The sequence below is a fragment of the Misgurnus anguillicaudatus genome, chromosome 23, assembly GCF_027580225.2.
Source record: "Misgurnus anguillicaudatus chromosome 23, ASM2758022v2, whole genome shotgun sequence".
Classification (NCBI taxonomy): domain Eukaryota; kingdom Metazoa; phylum Chordata; class Actinopteri; order Cypriniformes; family Cobitidae; genus Misgurnus; species Misgurnus anguillicaudatus.
The window spans coordinates 16,389,050-16,408,197 of record NC_073359.2 but is presented as its reverse complement, the minus strand read 5'-3'; the positions used below and the strand labels follow the sequence as shown (position 1 = coordinate 16,408,197).

At 41.2% G+C, this 19,148-nt stretch overlaps 1 protein-coding gene across 1 annotated transcript in view; it reads right to left on the bottom strand.

Moving 5' to 3' along the window:
- Nucleotides 1-1,267: 1,267 nt before the first annotated feature.
- The window catches only part of p3h2 (prolyl 3-hydroxylase 2), a 123,726-nt gene continuing 105,845 nt past the window's right edge, over nt 1,268-19,148 (bottom strand). Inside the window, exons 11-15 of the mRNA XM_055217804.2 lie at nt 4,305-4,455; nt 3,970-4,087; nt 3,216-3,291; nt 2,999-3,139; nt 1,268-2,275 (exon numbers count right to left, since the gene is read on the bottom strand). Coding sequence (XP_055073779.2) covers nt 2,183-2,275; nt 2,999-3,139; nt 3,216-3,291; nt 3,970-4,087; nt 4,305-4,455 — 579 coding nt within the window. The 3' untranslated portion in view covers nt 1,268-2,182. The remainder of the gene's footprint in view (nt 2,276-2,998; nt 3,140-3,215; nt 3,292-3,969; nt 4,088-4,304; nt 4,456-19,148) is intronic.

Below are 19,148 nucleotides of genomic sequence, written 5' to 3'. Positions count from 1 at the left end.
TCACTTCGAAGTATTGTACGTTGTAACACTGCATACCGAGCGTTTCATGGTTAATGTTTCCTGTTATCTTGCCTTGTTTCATGTTTGGTATTCTTGTTATGGTTTCGACCCCTGCCTGTTATTTGGATTACGCTATTGGATTACCCTGTTTGGATTTGTTTGCCTGTCCTTCTGGGATTTTACAATAAACCTTCTTGGACATGGATTCTCTTCTCTCCCGCTTTGTGTAAGCAGCCTACGTTACAGTACGCAACCCAGGCAACGATGTCGGTTAGTAGACACGCCTCTTACTGCTGATTGGCTACAAGTGTGTTTTGGTACTCGGCCCCACTCCCTTTTCCAAAGTGTTTTTCAAAAATCATGCACACTGCCTTTAAATGATGTATTATAACACAGGAAAAGTATTTGACCCCTGAAGAAAAGTAGGTGCAAAAAGGCATGGAAATCCAAGACAGTCAGTAATAAAAAAGCAATCCTGCCCATTGTTAGTGCAAATAATAACAGCTGGTTCATTCCCAACTGATGGGTACTGTACATGGCATTAAGGGAAAAACCTTACCCAAACACACAGCCAAGGAAACTCTCAATTGGTTTCAGAAAAGGAATATAAAGCTGCTTGAATGACAAAGTCAATCACCTGACTTAAATCCAATTCAAAATCTATGAAAGAACTAAAGATCAGAGTTCATAGAGTTCAAGAGGCCAACAGAACCATTTTTTCTCTCGACTTTTTAAAAATAATTTTTGCTGACTCTTTAACTAATAATAAATACATTTGCATAAAGCATCCATATAGCAATTAAAGCATAAAGTGACAATCATGTGATTAATCTAGATTAAACATTTCAATCGATTGACAGCCCTAATTATTACACAAGTTATTTTTTATTGAATGTGTGGATTTCATGGGTTATTAACAACATCTGGTAAAAAAAGTTGATATCAATAGCACCTTTAGAACTATTTTAACTGACAAAAATGGCTTATTTTACCCACTGCAATAGAACTTTTATCAGGAAAAATTACATTTATGCATTTGGCAGACGCTTTTTATCCAAAACGACTTACAGTGCATTACAAGGTATACATTTTTTTATCAGGATGTTCCCTGGGTTCGAACCTATAACCTTTTGCGATACTAAGCAATGCTCTACCACTGAACTATACAGAAGCACTAAAACTGTAATAAAAATATTACACTGTTATAGGGTGTAACATTTATGAAAAAATTGACAAAGAATACACAGAAAATGAAAGACACAGCAGAAATAGTTTAGTATTTAATTTAATCATATCGCAAACATCATTTTGAATGACATATACAATTATAAATACTCATATAATTAAATATCAGTGACAAAAAGTGGCCATCCTCCTTTCTCGAAATTCAACAAGAGTTAAAATAAACTAAGATAACTGCAGACATGTTTCATTTCGAACAGCTCAGTGCAACGCACGCAGCAACTGTACACGGATTAGGAGTCAATGAATTTGAAAGGAAAGGACAATTTTATGCCACATTTAAATTCAAATTCCTTGAAACAGGAACAAATACAATCTTTTATTAAAAAGGTCACTAATATATAAAGCTGACGCCTGTTATCATGATGAAACCACACAATAGCTGTGAGTCAGTTTATCTGTAAACAGTCATCTAATCCCATGGTTTTAAAGCACGAGATAAACTAAAATCTGAAAACACTGTGGTATGACAAAGTAAATCACAGTGCTTTAATAAATCTACAATAAACTGACAGCTACATCACTTTTAAGTATACAGTAAATACATAAGTGTGCAAATTCTCATTTTTCATAGTCTGTTTCGCTTTGATCCTTAGTTAAATAAACTTGAATATAAAAGAATTCAAAAACAGCTATTACGAGTATAAATATACATTGTTATACAGTGTCAGTTCGCCATATCAATGTAGTTTTAGTCATATTTAATTTCCATACAAAATTCCCTGTTTCTTGTAAATGATGAAAACCAGCAGTTGCAAAGTCAAATTGTGAAATGAGGTCTTAAATGTACCAATAATAATAATAATATAATTTTTCTCAAAACAGCTGAAAACAAACAAAAACACCCTCACATCAAAAGGTAAAAAAATAAAATCATTTAAATCATTAAATAAATATGTATTGACATGAACCCTGTGCTTGTCTCCCATTGGCTGTCGGACTACAACTCATCTTTTGGGTTTATATGCAGGCCGTTTTCAAACATGTGCTGGTCATCCAAAGCTTGAACCACTTCATCTGCTTGAAGCCTCTCCTGTAATTCAATCGAAATGAGTTTAGTTTCTGTTTTACAGATGTTTCTACATAAAACATCCTACAACTTTGATGCTCCAAATCTCATTATTACGCTACGAGATGCCAGATAACGTCACATACTGTATATGAATAATAGTATCCGTCTTACTTCCTGCTTATACGTGGGTTGGCCAGGTTTCTGTGCAGCAAACAGGCATTCCTTGCATGTGGTCTACATGTGGGTGGTCAGGTTTATGACATCAGAAGTTCAATGTTTTCCTAGCGAGCCATTTTTGCAGCTTAGTTTAAAAATGTGCTTTATATCGCTTGTAAGATATTCTGAAAGGCCTCACAATTACTCATAACAGGTACAGTATTGTTATTAAAAGCTGTATATTCGTTTGTGTTTATTTATTTAAAGTGGTCAATGTGGAAAAATCACACCAGGTGAAAGGCCTTATAAAAGTTTGTATGGGTATGTAAATACGCTGGTATTATTTCGCTTTGTTGTGAGAACCGGAAGCGGTTTGGCGGTTTGAAAGCAATCATTGGTGGGTATAACACTTTTTAACAGGTGGGTATCTGTGGCTCAGAGATCGTGCTTAAGCTACAAAATTTTGACTTGATCGTCATATTTTGCCTATGTAGAGGATCTTATTAAACGCTGAATGCAAACTACAACAGAACCTCAAATGAGATGACGTGTTTGAAAATGAAATGAAAAAACGTGTTTTTTACTCACCAGTTCCCTGTAGAGGGGGTCTAAAGTGAACCAGATGGCCACAGCACATCGCTGCCCCCTAGTGACGGCACGCACGCCATGTGGGTTCTCTCCTCCTGATGAGAATCCGACCAATCGCCCGCATCTGGGTTTAACCGAAGCCTGTAATAGGAAACGGGTGTTTAACATAACCAAATTTGCAAGAGTGGGTCAAATGTTAAAAAAGTGCAGTTCTTACAGTGACAGTCTTGGCATCCATTTCCGTAAAAATAAATTCTCCACCATCAAAATCTCCATTCAGGTAGAGCAAAGCACTGAAAGATTATAAAAGAGAGCATGTTTACAACGGTAAAAATTTAAGTCTTTTTTTTACATTTTCTAAAGAAATGGAGCAGTTTGGGTCTTCCATGTTAAATGGATAGTTCAACCAAAAAATTTTAATTCTGTCATCATTTACTCACTCTCATGTTGTTACAAACCTGTAAAAATTCCTTTGTTCTGATGAACACTAAGGAAGAAATTTTAAAGGAATGTTTGTAACCAAACGGATCAGAAGCCCCATTCACTTTCATAGTATTCTTTTTCCCACTATGTAAGTAATTGGGTTTCTGGTTGGTTTGGTAACAAACATTTCTCAAAATATCTTCCTTTGTGTTCATCTGAACAAAGAATTTATACAACCAAACCGATCAGAAGTCCCATTCACTTCCATAGTTTTCTTTTATCCTACTATAGAAGTTAATGGGGCTTCTGGTTGGTTTGGTTACAAACATTCCTCAAAATATCTTTCTTCGTGTTCATCAAAACAAAGAAATTTATACAGGTTTGTAATAATATGGAAGTGAGTGAATGATGATTATTTTTAGTGAACTATCCATATAAGGAATTTTTTTTACTTTCACCATCAAATAGGTGACAGTTTTATCACTTAGAAAAGTGATAGCATGCCTCTCCTCCACAATTTGAACATTTAAGGTATAGACAGATCTTACCTGTAGTCTCGGAAGGTGTAAGCGGGCGGCTCTTTCCAGCACTCATTGGCCTCTGGGTCCAAAAGACAGTTGTCAGCATGTATCGGGTGACTGAGGTCGTTCCTGTAGTCCTGTTGCCCTTTAATACAAATTGTTTTTGATTATATATGCAATTTAGCAAAAGTACCAAGTCATAATCAATACATTGCTTAAAATTACATTTTGCTGTACATTTAACTGTACTTTCAATCATTATTCATTAATTAATATTACAATAAGCCTAAAAACACTGCAGTGGAATGTGTAGTAAACTGTGGTTTAACATGAGGTAGAAACTTAAAGTTGTGGTTCCGTACCAGATATGGCCGTCCTACACACAAGATGAGTGTATGAGAAATGCAAAGTGGAATTAAGCATGAAGTATGACTCAATGATACTCCTGGCCTTCTCGCTGACATCATAAAAGAGACGGGCACTTTTTAAAGGTATACGTCCCTCATATCCATACTGCGGAGGGTAAAGCATAAATAATTAATACAACCATGACAATTTTTTAAAATAAATACAGAGATGAAAAGCAGAACATATGTGACATGGCAACCCATTCTAATGAATTGCAAATAAATAGCAGGCCTTTTGAAAAGTTGTGCAATACATACGCCAAAGTCTGATTTTGCATGCATATGATATGCCAGTCCTTCCCGTTCACTTAAAATGGCGCATTTTTTAAGTAATTAGGGCCCGAGCACCGAGGAGCAGGCCAGAATGGCCTGCACCGTGGGTGCAAAGCCCTATTGTTTTTGCTTCGTTTATTATTAGGGCCCGAGCACACCAGTGTGAGGACCCTATTGTTTTTGCTCCGTTTATTATTAGGGCCCGAGCACACAAGTGTGAGGACCCTATTGTTTTTGCTCCGTTTATTATTATTATTAGGGCCCGAGCACACAAGTGTGAGGACCCTATTGTTTTTGCTCCGTTTATTATTATTATTAGGGCCCGAGCACACCGGGGTGTGAGGACCCTATTGTTTTTGCTCCGTTTATTATTATTATTATTATTAGGGCCCGAGCACCGAGGAGCAGGCCAGAATGGCCTGCACCGAAAGGTGCGAAGCCCTATTGTTTTTGCTCGAATTTATATTTTTTTTTTTTTTTTTTTTATTTTTATGTTTTTTAACACTTTTGGGCATTTTGGGTGCCTTAACATACTCGAAAACTCTTGAAATTTGGCAAAGACGTCAAAGTCGTCCGTCATTGCAGAAAACCAAAGGCTGGACAACGGGCGTGGCACAGGGGCTCTGTAGCGCCCCCTGTAATGCAGAAGAAACCATTGATGCACAGATCGGGCAAAAATGTACGCACATGTACGAGAATTGGTACGCTTATAAATCTCATCAACCCGAACAACTTTCGCCCTCTAACATTTAAGCTCCGCCCAACAGGAAGTCGGCTATTTCGCATTGTTTAAAAAATGCATGCGGTGAACTTTTAAATACTCCTTCTAGGGGATTCATGCGAATGACACCAAACGTGGTGATCATGATGTTGAGACATTGTACTTGCTAAATTGCGAAGGGATTTTTGATATCTCGAACGGTCCTGCCATGGCGAGGCGACAAAGTTGTGGCGAAATCAGAGAAACAGGAAGTGTCTAATATCTAAGGCAAAAAAATTCTTATTGTTATGCCAAGCGGGGCGTTTGTTCGTGTGAAGATTCCGATCGCATTGATGTGCCTATTGTGAGTCTCAGGTATAGCGCCACCACCAGGCGCCAGGAAGTGTGTCAGTCATGAACTTTTAAATACTTCTCCTAGGGAATTCATACAATTGACACCAAACGTGGTGAACATGATGCTGAGACATTGGACTTGCTAAATTGCGAAGGGATTTTTGATATCTCGAACGGTGTTGCCATGGCGAGGCGACAAATTTATGGCGAATTCAGAGAAACAGGAAGTGTCTAATATCTAAAGCAAAAAATGTCTTATTGGGATGAAACGCAGTGTGTATGTTCGGCCAAGGATTCCGATCGCATCGATGTGCCTATTGTGAGTCTCGGGTATAGCGCCACCAACAGGCACCAGGAAGTGTGGCAGTCACAAAAGGTGGATTTTTTGACAGTTCCATGCGATGTTCTTTTAAATACTCCTCCTAGGATTTTCATGCGATTGACACCAAAAGTGGTCAACATGATGCTGAGGCATAGTAGATGATAAATTGCGAAGGGATTTTTGATATCTCGAATGCTGCTCCCATGGCAACACGTCAAACTTTACTTTCATTTTCAGGGATATTTAAGCACTTGGCATGCACTTTGGGTGCCTTAACATGCTCAAAAACACCGGAAATTTGGCACAGACCTCAAAGTCGTCGGCCATTAGGACCGGGCAAATGCTGGAACACGGGCGTGGCAGTAGGGCTCTGTAGCGCCCCCTGTAATGCAAAAAAAATATTGGTGCACAAATCGGGCAAACATGTTCGCACATGTACGAAAGTTGGTACGTATATAGATCTCATCAACCCGAACAACTTTCACAATCAAACCTATTAGCTCCGCCCCACAGGAAGTCGGCCATTTTTGATTGTTTCAAAAACGCATGTGATGAACTTTTAAATACTCCTCCTAGGGGATTCATGCAAATGACACCAAACGTGGTGAACATGATGTCGAGACATTGTACTTGCTAAATTGCGAAGGGATTTTTGATATCTCGAACGGTCTTGCCATGGCGAAGCGGCAAAGTCATGGTGAAATCAGAGAAACAGGAAGTGTCTAATATCTAAGGCAAAAAATGTCTTATAGTGATGACACGCGGGGTGTTTGTTCGTCTGAAGATTCCGATCGCATCGATGTGCCTATTGTAAGTCTCGGGTATAGCGCCACCACCAGGTGCCAGGAAGTGTTGCAGTCACAAAGGTTGATTTTTTTGACAGTTCCATGTGATGTTCTTTTAAATACTCCTCCTAGAATGTTTATGCGATTGACACCAAAAGTGGTCAACATGATGCCAAGACATAGTAGATGATAAATTGCGAATGGATTTTTGATATCTCGAATGCTGTTCCCATGGCAACGTGTCAAACTTTACTTTCATTTTAAAGGCATATTGAAGCCTTTCAGTTCCATGCAGTGAACTTTTAAATACTCCTTCTAGAATATTCATTCGGTTGACACCAGAAGTGGTCAACATGATGCTGAGATGATAAAATGCGAAGGGATTTTTGACATCTTGAACGCTGTTGCCATGGCAACGCATCAAAGTTTACTATTATTTCAGGAATATTTAAGCCTCTTGGCATGCTTAGATTAACTTCAAATTTGGCACACACATCAGAGTTGTCAACTGTTAAGTGTTGACAAACAGGTCAGACATAGGTGTGCCTCTTAAGTCGCTCACTAGCGCCCCCGTTTGTCTAAAATGTGGGGTTTCTTTTACCTACAGTCCCCAATTGGGTCAGTAACAACATAAATAGTCCACCGATATTTACCCACTTGATGCACTTGCCCACCGTGCATCGTTTTCTCGGAGGCACCGTGTAGCGGTAAAAATACGTGCGAGGGCCCGCCATCGCTGCTTGCAGCTATATTTAGGGCCCGAGCACCGAGGAGCAGGCCAGAATGGCCTGCACCGTGGGTGCAAAGCCCTATTGTTTTTGCTCCGTTTATTATTATTTTTCTTCTTCTTCTTCTTCTTCTTCTTCTTCTTCTCCGAAATGGATCGCATTTTTGAGGGCATAAACATACCCGAAAACTCATGAAAATTTGCACACGCGTCAGAAGTGGCGAAAATTTACATGTAGTATAGGCGTCAGAAGTGGGCGTGTAAAAATGGCTCGATAGCGCCACCTGCAAAATTTCAAGAGAACAGCCCCCCCACTACGAAAAACTTACAGATACGAAATTTGGTAGGGTCATCTATCACCCCAAGACCTACAAAAAAGTCTCTTGGAGCTAAGCTCTAAACCCCACAGGAAGTCGGCCATTTTGAATTTTCTCTGTCATTTTTTGACATTTCGAAGCGTCGTACTTTAACGAACTCCTCCTAGAGATTTAATCCGATCATCATCATATTTGGTCAGTCTCATCTAAAGGCCTTTGCGATGCTAAATTGCAGAGCTTTTGACTTTTCGTTGAAGGGCGTGTCCGTGGCGGCCTGGCAAAATGTGATGTTTCGCCATGAAACAGGAAGCTGATGTAATTCAGGCATACATTGTCCGATCTGCCCCTGACTTCACAACTTTGATAAGGGTCCAGGCCTGAACACATCAACTTGGCATAACTCAGTAACACTTATAGCGCCACCTAGAGGCAGCCGGAAATACCATGTTTTACGCTGTGACTTACTGCTCTTAGATATTTAACCATATCAACATCATATTTCACCAGTGTAATCTCAAGACCTTGTGTGATGATAAAAAGCAACGACCTTGACTTTTCATTTAAGGGCGTGTCCGTGGCGGCCTCGCAAAGTATCGCTAAATTAATCGCATTTTTGACAGCCTAAACAAGCTCAAGAAGTCATAAAACATTGCACACACGTCAGAAGTGGCGAAAATGTACATGTGGCATAGGCGCCAGAAGTGGGCATGTAGAAATGGCTCGATAGCGCCACCTGCAAAATTTTAAGAGAACAGCCCCGCCGCTACGAAAAACCTACAGATACTAAATTTGGTAGGGTCATCTATCACCCCAAGACCTACAAAAAAGTCTCTTGGAGCGACGCTCTAAACCCCACAGGAAGTCGGCCATTTTGAATTTTTGCTGTGATTTCTGTGCAAATTTTGTCATTTCCAGGCTTTGTACTTTAACGAACTCCTCCTACAGATTTTATCAGATCGTCATCATATTTGGTCAGTCTAATCTAAAGGCCTTTGCGATGTTAAATTGCGGAGCTTTTGACTTTTCGTTGGAGGGTGTGTCCGTGGCGGCCTGACAAATTTCAGCGTTTTCGCCATGAAACAGGAAGTGGTTCTAACTCAGGCATTCAATGTCCAATCTGCCACACACTTCAAATGTTTGATAAGTGTCTTGACCTGAACACATTTCAATGCCAATATTCAGCTTCAGTCATAGCGCCACCTAGAAGTAGCAGGAAATGTCATGTTTTGCGTTGTGATTTACTGCTCTTAGAGATTTAATAAAATCATCATCATATTTGCCCAGACTGATCTTAAGCCCTTTGCGATGATAAATTGTGAAGATCTTGACTTTTCGTTGGAGGGCGTGTCCGTGGCAGCCTGGCAAAGTGTGATGTTTCTCCATGAAACAGGAAGCTGTTGTAATTCAGGCATACATTGTTCGATCTGCCCCAGACTTCAAACGTTTGTTAAGGGTCCCGGCCTGAACACGTCAATTTAACAATAATCAGGTTCAGTCATAGCGCCACCTACTGCACACAGGCGTTGTGGCACATCAATTTTCCTTTGAATATTCACCTATATTTACCCACTTTAATGCATATCCCCCTGGTTCAATGCTTTACTAAGGCCATAGGGTGGCGGTGCACATGCGTGCGAGGGCCCTTCCATCGCTGCTTGCAGCTTTAATTATTATTATTTTTCTTCTTCTTCTTCTTCTTCTTCTTCTTCTTCTTCTTCTTCTTCTCCGAAATGGATCGCATTTTTGAGGGCCTAAACATACCCGAAAACTCATGAAAATTTGCACACGCGTCAGAAGTGGTGAAAATTTACATGTAGTATAGGCGTCAGAAGTGGGCGTGTAAAAATGGCTCGATAGCGCCACCTGCAAAATTTCAAGAGAACAGCCCCCCCACTACGAAAAACGTACAGATACGAAATTTGGTAGGATCATCTATCACTCCAAGACCTACAAAAAAGTCTCTTGGAGCGAACCTCTAAACCCCACAGGAAGTCGGCCATTTTGAATTTTCTCTGTCATTTTTGGACATTTCCAAGCGTCGTACTTTAACGAACTCCTCCTAGAGATTTACTCTGATCATCATCATATTTGGTCAGTATCATCTAAAGGCCTTTGCGATGCTAAATTGCGGAGCTTTTGACTTTTCGTTGGAGGGCGTGTCCTTGGCGGCCTGGGAAAGTTTGATGTTTCGCCATGAAACAGGAAGCTGATGTAATTCAGGCATACGTTGTCCGATCTGCCCCTGACTTCACACGTTTGATAAGGGTCCAGGCCTGAACACATCAACATGGCATAATTCAGTAACACTCATAGCGCCACCTAGAGGCAGCAGGAAATACCATGTTTTATGCTGTGTCTTACTGCTCTTAGAGATTTAAACATATCAACATCATATTTCACCAGTGTAATCTCAAGACCTTGTGTGATGATAAAAAACAACGACCTTGACTTTTCATTAAAGGGCGTGTCCGTGGCAGCCTCGCAAAGTATCGCTAAATGAATCGCATTTTTGACAGGCTAAACAAGCTCAAAAAGTCATAAAACGTTGCACACACGTCAGAAGTGGCAAAAATTTACACGTGGCATAGGCGCCAGAAGTGGGCGTGTAGAAATGGCTCAATAGCGCCACCTGCAAAATTTCAAGAGAACAGCCCCCCCACTACGAAAAACCTACAGATACGAAATTTGGTAGGGTCATCTATCACCCCAAGACCTACCAAAAAGTCTCTTGGAGCGAAGCTCTAAACCCCACAGGAAGTCGTCCATTTTGAATTTTTGCTGTAATTTATGTGCAAATTTTGTCATTTCCAGGCTTCGTACTTTAACGAACTCCTCCTAGAGATTTTAATAGATCGTCATCATATTTGGTCAATCTCATCTAAAGGCCTTTGCGATGTTAAATTGCGGAGCTTTTGACTTTTCGTTGGAGGGTGTGTCCGTGGCGACCTGCCAAATATCAGCGTTTTCGCCATGAAACAGGACGTTTTTATAACTAAGGCATACAATGTCCAATCTGCCCCACGCTTCACATGTTTGATAAGGGTCTTGGCCTGAACACATTTCAATGCCAATATTCAGCTTCAGTCCTAGCGCCACCTAAAGGTAGCAGGAAATGCCTTGTTTTACACTGTGATTTACTGTTCTCAGAGATTTAATCAAATCATTATCATATCAGGTGAGACTGATCTTAAGCCCTTTGCGATGAAAAATTACGAAGATCTTGACTTTTCGTTGAAGGGCGTGTCCGTGACGGCCTGGCAAAGAGTGATGTTTCGCCATGAAACAGGAATCTGTTGCAATTCAGGCATACATTATCCGATCTGCCCTATACTTCACACTTTTGATAAGGGTCCCGGCCTGAACACATTAATATAACAACAATCAGTTACAGTCACAGCGCCACCTGCTGCACACAGGCGGTGTGGCACATCAGTTTCCCTTTGAATATCCACCTATATTTGCCCACTATAATTAAGATCCCCCTGGTTAACTGCTTTACTAATAGCATAGGGTAGCGGTGCACATGCGTGCGAGGGCCCTTCCATCGCTGCTTGCAGCTTTAATTATTATTTATTCTTCTTCTTCTCCAAAGTGAATCGCATTTTTGAGGGGCGAAACATGCTCGAAAACTCATGAAAATTTTGCACACGCGTCAGAAGTGGCGAAAATTTACATGTGGCATAGGTGCCAGAAGTGGGCGTGTAGAAATGGCTCGATAGCGCCACCTGCAAAATTTCAAGAGAACAGCCCCCCCACTACGAAAAACGTACAGATACGAAATTTGGTAGGATCATCTATCACCCCAAGACCTACAAAAAAGTCTCTTGGAGCGAAGCTCTAAACCCCACAGGAAGTCGGCCATTTTGAATTTTCACTGTGATTTCTGAGCAAATTTTGCCATTTCCAAGCGTCGTACTTTAACGAACTCCTCCTACAGATTTAATCCGATCATCATCATATTTGGTCAATCTCATCTAAAGGCCTTTGCGATGTTAAATTGCGGAGATCTTGACTTTTCGTTGGAGGGTGTGTCCGTGGCGGCCTGACAAAGTTCAGCATTTTCGCCATGAAACAGGAAGTTGTTATAACTAAGGCATACAATGTCCAATCTGCCCCACGCTTCATATGTTTGATAAGGGTCTTGACCTGAACACATTTCAATGCCAATATTCAGCTTCAGTCATAGCGCCACCTAGAGGTAGCAGGAAATGCCATGTTTTACGCTGTGATTTACTGCTCTTAGAGATTTAATCAAATCATCATCATATTTGGTCAGACTGATCTTAAGCCCTTTGTGATGATAAATTGTGAAGATCTTGACTTTTCGTTGAAGGGCGTGTCTGTGGCAGCCTGTCAAAGTGTGATATTTTGCCATGAAACAGGAAGCTGTTGTAATTCAGGCATACATTGTCCGATCTGCCCCCGACTTCACAAGTTTGATAAGGGTCACGGCCTGAACACGTCAATATAACAATAATCAGGTACCGTCATAGCGCCACCTGCTGCACACAGGCGGTGTGGCACATCAGTTTCCCTTTGAATATCCACCTGTATTTACCCACTTTAATTCATATCCCCCTGGTTCACTGCTTTACTAATGCCATAGGGTAGCGGTGCACATGCGTGCGAGGGCCCTTCCATCGCTGCTTGCAGCTTTAATTAGGGCCCGAGCACACCGGGGTGCGAGGACCCTATTGTTTTTGCTCGGTTTATTATTATTATTATTATTATTATTATTATTATTATTATTATTATTTATTCTTCTTCTTCTCCAAAGTGAATCGCATTTTTGAGGGGCGAAACATGCTCGAAAACTCATGAAATTTTGCACACATGTCAGAAGTGGCGAAAATTTACATGTAGTATAGGCGCCAGAAGTGGGCGTGTAGAAATGGCTCGATAGCGCCACCTGCAAAATTTCAAGAGAACAGCCCCCCCGCTACGAAAAACGTACAGATACGAAATTTGGTAGGATCATCTATCACCCCAAGACCTACAAAAAAGTCTCTTGGAGCGAAGCTCTAAACCCAACAGGAAGTCCGCCATTTTGAATTTTTGCCTTGATTTTTGTGCAAATTTGGTCATTTCCAGGCTTCATACTTTAACAAACTCCTCCTACAGATTTAATCCGATCATCGTCATATTTGGTCAATCTCATCTAAAGGCCTTTGCAATCTTAAATTGCGGAGATCTTGACTTTTCGTTGGAGGGTGTGTCCGTGGCGGCCTGACAAATTTCTGCATTTTCGCAATGAAACAGGAAGTGGCTCTAACTCAGGCATACAATGTCCAATCTGCCCCACGCTTCACATGTTTGATAAGGGTCTTGACCTGAACACATTTCAATGCCAATATTCAACTTCACTCATAGCGCCACCTAGAGGTAGGAGGAAATGCCATGTTTTACGCTGTGATTTACTGCTCTTAGAGATTTAATCAAATCATCATTATATTTGGTCAGACTGATGTTAAGCCCTTTGCCGTGATAAATTGCGAAGATCTTGACTTTTCGTTGAAGGGCGTGTCCGTGGCAGCCTGGCAAAGTGTGATATTTCGCCATGAAACAGGAAGCTGTTGTAATTCAGACATACATAGTCCGATCTGCCCCCAACTTCACACGTTTCATAAGGGTCCCGGCCTGAACACATCAACATGGCATAATTCAGTATCAGTCATAGCGCCACCTAGAGGCAGCAGGAAATACCACCTTTTATGCTGTGACTTACTGCTCTTAGAGATTTAACCATATCAACATCATATTTCATCAGTCTAATCTCAAGACCTTGTGTGATGATAAATAGCAACGACCTTGACTTTTCGTTAAAGGGCGTGTCCGTTGCGGCCTCGCAAAATATCGCTAAATGAATCCCATTTTTGACAGCCTAAACGAGCTCAAAAAGTCATGAAACGTTGCACACGTGTCAAAAGTGGCGAATATTTTCATTTGATATAGGCTTCAGAACTTGGGGTGTTAAAATGGCTCTATAGCGCCACCTACAAAAATTCAATAGAGCAGCCCCCCCGCTACGTTAATCGCACAGATACGAAATGCGGTAGGATCATGTATCACCCCAAGACCTACAAAAAAGTCTCTTGGAGCAAAGCTCTAAACCCCACAGGAAGTCAGCCATTTTGAATTTTCTCTGTAATTTGAGTGCAAATTTTGCCATTTCTGGCCTTCGTATTTTAACAAACTCCTCCTATAAATTTAATCAGATAATCATCATATTTGGTGAGTGTCATCTAAAGGGCTTTGCAATTGCTAAATTGCGGAGATCTTGACATTTCAATGGAGGGTGTGTATGTGGCGGCTTGCCAAATTTCTGTGTTTCTCAATGAAACAGGAAGTTGTTCTAACTCAGGTTTAAAATGTCCAATCTGACCCACGCTTCACAAGTTTGATAATTGTCCTGTCCTGAACACATCAACATGGCAATATTCAGTCAAAGTTATAGCGCCACCTGCTGGAAGCAGGAAATGACATGTTTTACACTGTGATTTACTGCTCATTGAAATGTATTCAGATCATCATCATATTTGGTCAGTCTGAACTTAGGGACTTCACAATGATAAATTGTGAAGATCTTGACATTTCGTTAAAGGGGCGTGTCCGTTGTGGCCTGTCAAAGTTTGATTTTTCGCCATGAGAAAGCTGTTGTAACTCAGACATGCAATGTCCGACCTGTCACAGACATCATACGTTTGACAAGGGTCCTGGCCTCAACACATCAATGTTACAACAATCAATTACAATCATAGCGCCACCTGCTGCATAAAGGAGTAGTGGCACTTCAAAGTTCCTTTGAATATCCACCTATATTTATCCACGGAAATTTCAATCCCCCTGGTTTATTGCTTTACTAAGGCCATAGAGTGGCGGTGCACATGAGTGCGAGGGCCCTTCCATCACTGCTTGCAGTTTTAATTAGGGCCCGAGCACACAGGCAGTGTGAGGACCCTATTGTTTTTGCTCGTTTATTATTATTATTATTATTATTATTATTATTCTTTTCTTCTCCAAAGTGAATCGCATTTTTGAGGGGCGAAACATGCTCGAAAACTCATGAAATTTTGCACACATGTCAGGAGTGGCGAAAATTTACATGTGGCATAGGCGCCAGAAGTGGGCGTGTAGAAATGGCTCGATAGCGCCACCTGCAAAATTTCAAGAGAACAGCCCCCCCACTACGAAAAACGTACAGATACGAAATTTGGTAGGATCATCTATCACCCCAAGACCTACAAAAAAGTCTCTTGGAGCGAAGCTCTAAACCCAACAGGAAGTCGGCCATTTTGAATTTTTGCCTTGATTTTTGTGCAAATTTGGTCATTTCCAGCCTTCATACTTTAACGAACTCCTCCTACAGATTTAATCCGATCATCGTCATATTTGGTCAATCTCATCTAAAGGCCTTTGCGATGTTAAATTGCGGAGATCTTGACTTTTCGTCAGAGGGTGTGTCCGTGGCGGCCTGACAAGTTTCGGCATTTTCGCCATGAAACAGGAAGTGGCTCTAACTCAGGCATACAATGTCCAATCTGCCCCACGCTTCACATGTTTGATAAGGGTCTTGACCTGAACACATTTCAATGCCAATATTCAACTTCACTCATAGCGCCACCTAGAGGTAGGAGGAAATACCATGTTTTATGCTCTGATTTACTGCTCTTAGAGATTTAATCAAATCATCATCATATTTGGTTTGACTGATGTTAAGCCCTTTTCCTTGATAAATTGCGAAGATCTTGACTTTTCGTTGAAGGGCGTGTCCGTGGCGGCCTGGCAAATTGTGATGTTTCGCCATGATACAGGAAGTTGTTATAACTCAGGCATACAATGTCCGATCTGCCCCTGACTTCACACGTTTGATAAGGGTCCAGGCCTGAACACATCAACATGGCATAATTCAGTAACACTCATAGCGCCACCTAGAGGCAGCAGGAAATACCATGTTTTACGCTGTGATTTACTGCTCTTAGAGATTTAATAAAATCATCATCATATTTGCTCAGACTGATCTTAAGCCCTTTGCGGTGATAAATTGTGAAGATCTTGACTTTTCCTTTAAGGGTGTGTCCATGGCGGCCTGGCAAAGTGTGATGTTTCGCCATGAAACAGGAAGCTGTTGTAATTCAGGCATACATTGTTCGATCTGCCCCAGACTTCACACGTTTGATAAGGGTCCCGGCCTGAACACGTCAATATAACAATAATCAGGTACAGTCATAGCGCCACCTGCTGCACACAGGCGGTGTGGCACATCAGTTTCCCTTTGAATATCCACCTGTATTTACCCACTTTAATTCATATCCCCCTGGTTCACTGCTTTACTAATGCCATAGGGTAGCGGTGCACATGCGTGCGAGGGCCCTTCCATCGCTGCTTGCAGCTTTAATTAGGGCCCGAGCACACCAGGGTGCGAGGACCCTATTGTTTTTGCTCGGTTTATTATTATTATTATTATTATTATTATTATTATTATTATTATTATTCTTCTTCTTCTCCAAAGTGAATCGCATTTTTGAGGGGCGAAACATGCTCGAAAACTCATGAAATTTTGCACACATGTCAGAAGTGGCGAAAATTTACATGTGGTATAGGCGCCAGAAGTGGGCGTGTAGAAATGGCTCGATAGCGCCACCTGCAAAATTTCAAGAGAACAGCCCCCCCGCTACGAAAAACGTACAGATACGAAATTTGGTAGGATCATCTATCACCCCAAGACCTACAAAAAAGTCTCTTGGAGCGAAGCTCTAAACCCAACAGGAAGTCCGCCATTTTGAATTTTTGCCTTGATTTTTGTGCAAATTTGGTCATTTCCAGGCTTCATACTTTAACGAACTCCTCCTACAGATTTAATCCGATCATCGTCATATTTGGTCAATCTCATCTAAAGGCCTTTGCGATGTTAAATTGCGGAGATCTTGACTTTTCGTCAGAGGGTGTGTCCGTGGCGGCCTGACAAATTTCTGCATTTTCGCCATGAAACAGGAAGTGGCTCTAACTCAGGCATACAATGTCCAATCTGCCCCACGCTTCATACGTTTGATAAGGGTCTTGGCCTGAACACATTTCAATGCCAATATTCAACTTCACTCATAGCGCCACCTAGAGGTAGGAGGAAATACCATGTTTTACGCTGTGATTTACTGCTCTTAGAGATTTAATCAAATCATCATCATATTTGGTCTGACTGATGTTAAGCCTGTTGCGGTGATAAATTGCGAAGATCTTGACTTTTCGTTGAAGGGCGTGTCCGTGGCGGCCTGGCAAAGTGTGATGTTTCACCATGAAACAGGAAGCTGTTGTAATTCAGACATACATAGTCCGATCTGCCCCCAACTTCACACGTTTCATAAGGGTCCCGGCCTGAACACATCAACATGGCATAATTCAGTATCAGTCATAGCGCCACCTAGAGGCAGCAGGAAATACCACCTTTTATGCTGTGACTTACTGCTCTTAGAGATTTAACCATATCAACATCATATTTCATCAGTCTAATCTCAAGACCTTGTGTGATGATAAATAGCAACGACCTTGACTTTTCGTTAAAGGGCGTGTCCGTTGCGGCCTCGCAAAGTATCGCTAAATGAATCCCATTTTTGACAGCCTAAACGAGCTCAAAAAGTCATGAAACGTTGCACACGTGTCAAAAGTGGCGAATATTTTCATGTGATATAGGCTTCAGAACTTGGGGTGTTAAAATGGCTCTATAGCGCCACCTACAAAAATTCAATAGAGCAGCCCCCCCGCTACGTTAATCGCACAGATACGAAATGCGGTAGGATCATGTATCACCCCAAGACCTACAAAAAAAGTCTCTTGGAGCAAAGCTCTAAACCCCACAGGAAGTCAGCCATTTTGAATTTTCTCTGTAATTTGAGTGCAAATTTTGCCATTTCTGGCCTTCGTATTTTAACAAACTCCTCCTATAAATTTAATCAGATAATCATCATATTTGGTGAGTGTCATCTAAAGGGCTTTGCAATGCTAAATTGCGGAGATCTTGACATTTCAATGGAGGGTGTGTATGTGGCGGCTTGCCAAATTTCTGTGTTTCTCAATGAAACAGGAAGTTGTTCTAACTCAGGTTTAAAATGTCCAATCTGACCCACGCTTCACAAGTTTGATAATTGTCCTGTCCTGAACACATCAACATGGCAATATTCAGTAAAAGTTATAGCGCCACCTGCTGGAAGCAGGAAATGACATGTTTTACACTGTGATTTACTGCTCATTGAAATGTATTCAGATCATCATCATATTTGGTCAGTCTGAACTTAGGGACTTCACAATGATAAATTGTGAAGATCTTGACATTTCGTTAAAGGGGCGTGTCCGTTGTGGCCTGTCAAAGTTTGATTTTTCGCCATGAGAAAGCTGTTGTAACTCAGACATGCAATGTCCGACCTGTCACAGACATCATACGTTTGACAAGGGTCCTGGCCTCAACACATCAATGTTACAACAATCAATTACAATCATAGCGCCACCTGCTGCATAAAGGAGTAGTGGCACTTCAAAGTTCCTTTGAATATCCACCTATATTTATCCACGGAAATTTCAATCCCCCTGGTTTATTGCTTTACTAAGGCCATAGAGTGGCGGTGCACATGAGTGCGAGGGCCCTTCCATCACTGCTTGCAGTTTTAATTAGGGCCCGAGCACACAAGTGTGAGGACCCTATTGTTTTTGCTCCGTTTATTATTATTATTAGGGCCCGAGCACACCAGGGTGTGAGGACCCTATTGTTTTTGCTCCGTTTATTATTATTATATTGTTTTTGCTTCGTTTATTATTATTATTATTATTATTTTCCGAAATGAATCGCATTTTTGAGGGGCGAAACATGCTCGAAAACTCATGAAATTTTGCACACGCGTCAGAAGTGGCGAAAATTTACATGTGGTATAGGCATCAGAAGTGGGCGTGTAGAAATGGCTCGATAGCGCCACCTGCAAAATTTCAAGAGAACAGCCCCCCCACTACGAAAAACGTACAGATACGAAATTTGGTAGGACCATCTATCACCCCAAGACCTACAAAAAAGTCTCTTGGAGCTAGGCTCTAAACCCCACAGGAAGTCGGCCATTTTGAATTTTCTCTGTCATTTTTGACATTTCCAAGCATCGTACTTTAACGAACTACTCCTACAGATTTAATCCGATCATCGTCATATTTGGTCAATCTCATCTAAAGGCCTTTGCGATGTTAAATTGCGGAGATCTTGACTTTTCGTCAGAGGGTGTGTCCGTGGCGGCCTGACAAATTTCTGCATTTTCGCCATGAAACAGGAAGTGGCTCTAACTCAGGCATAC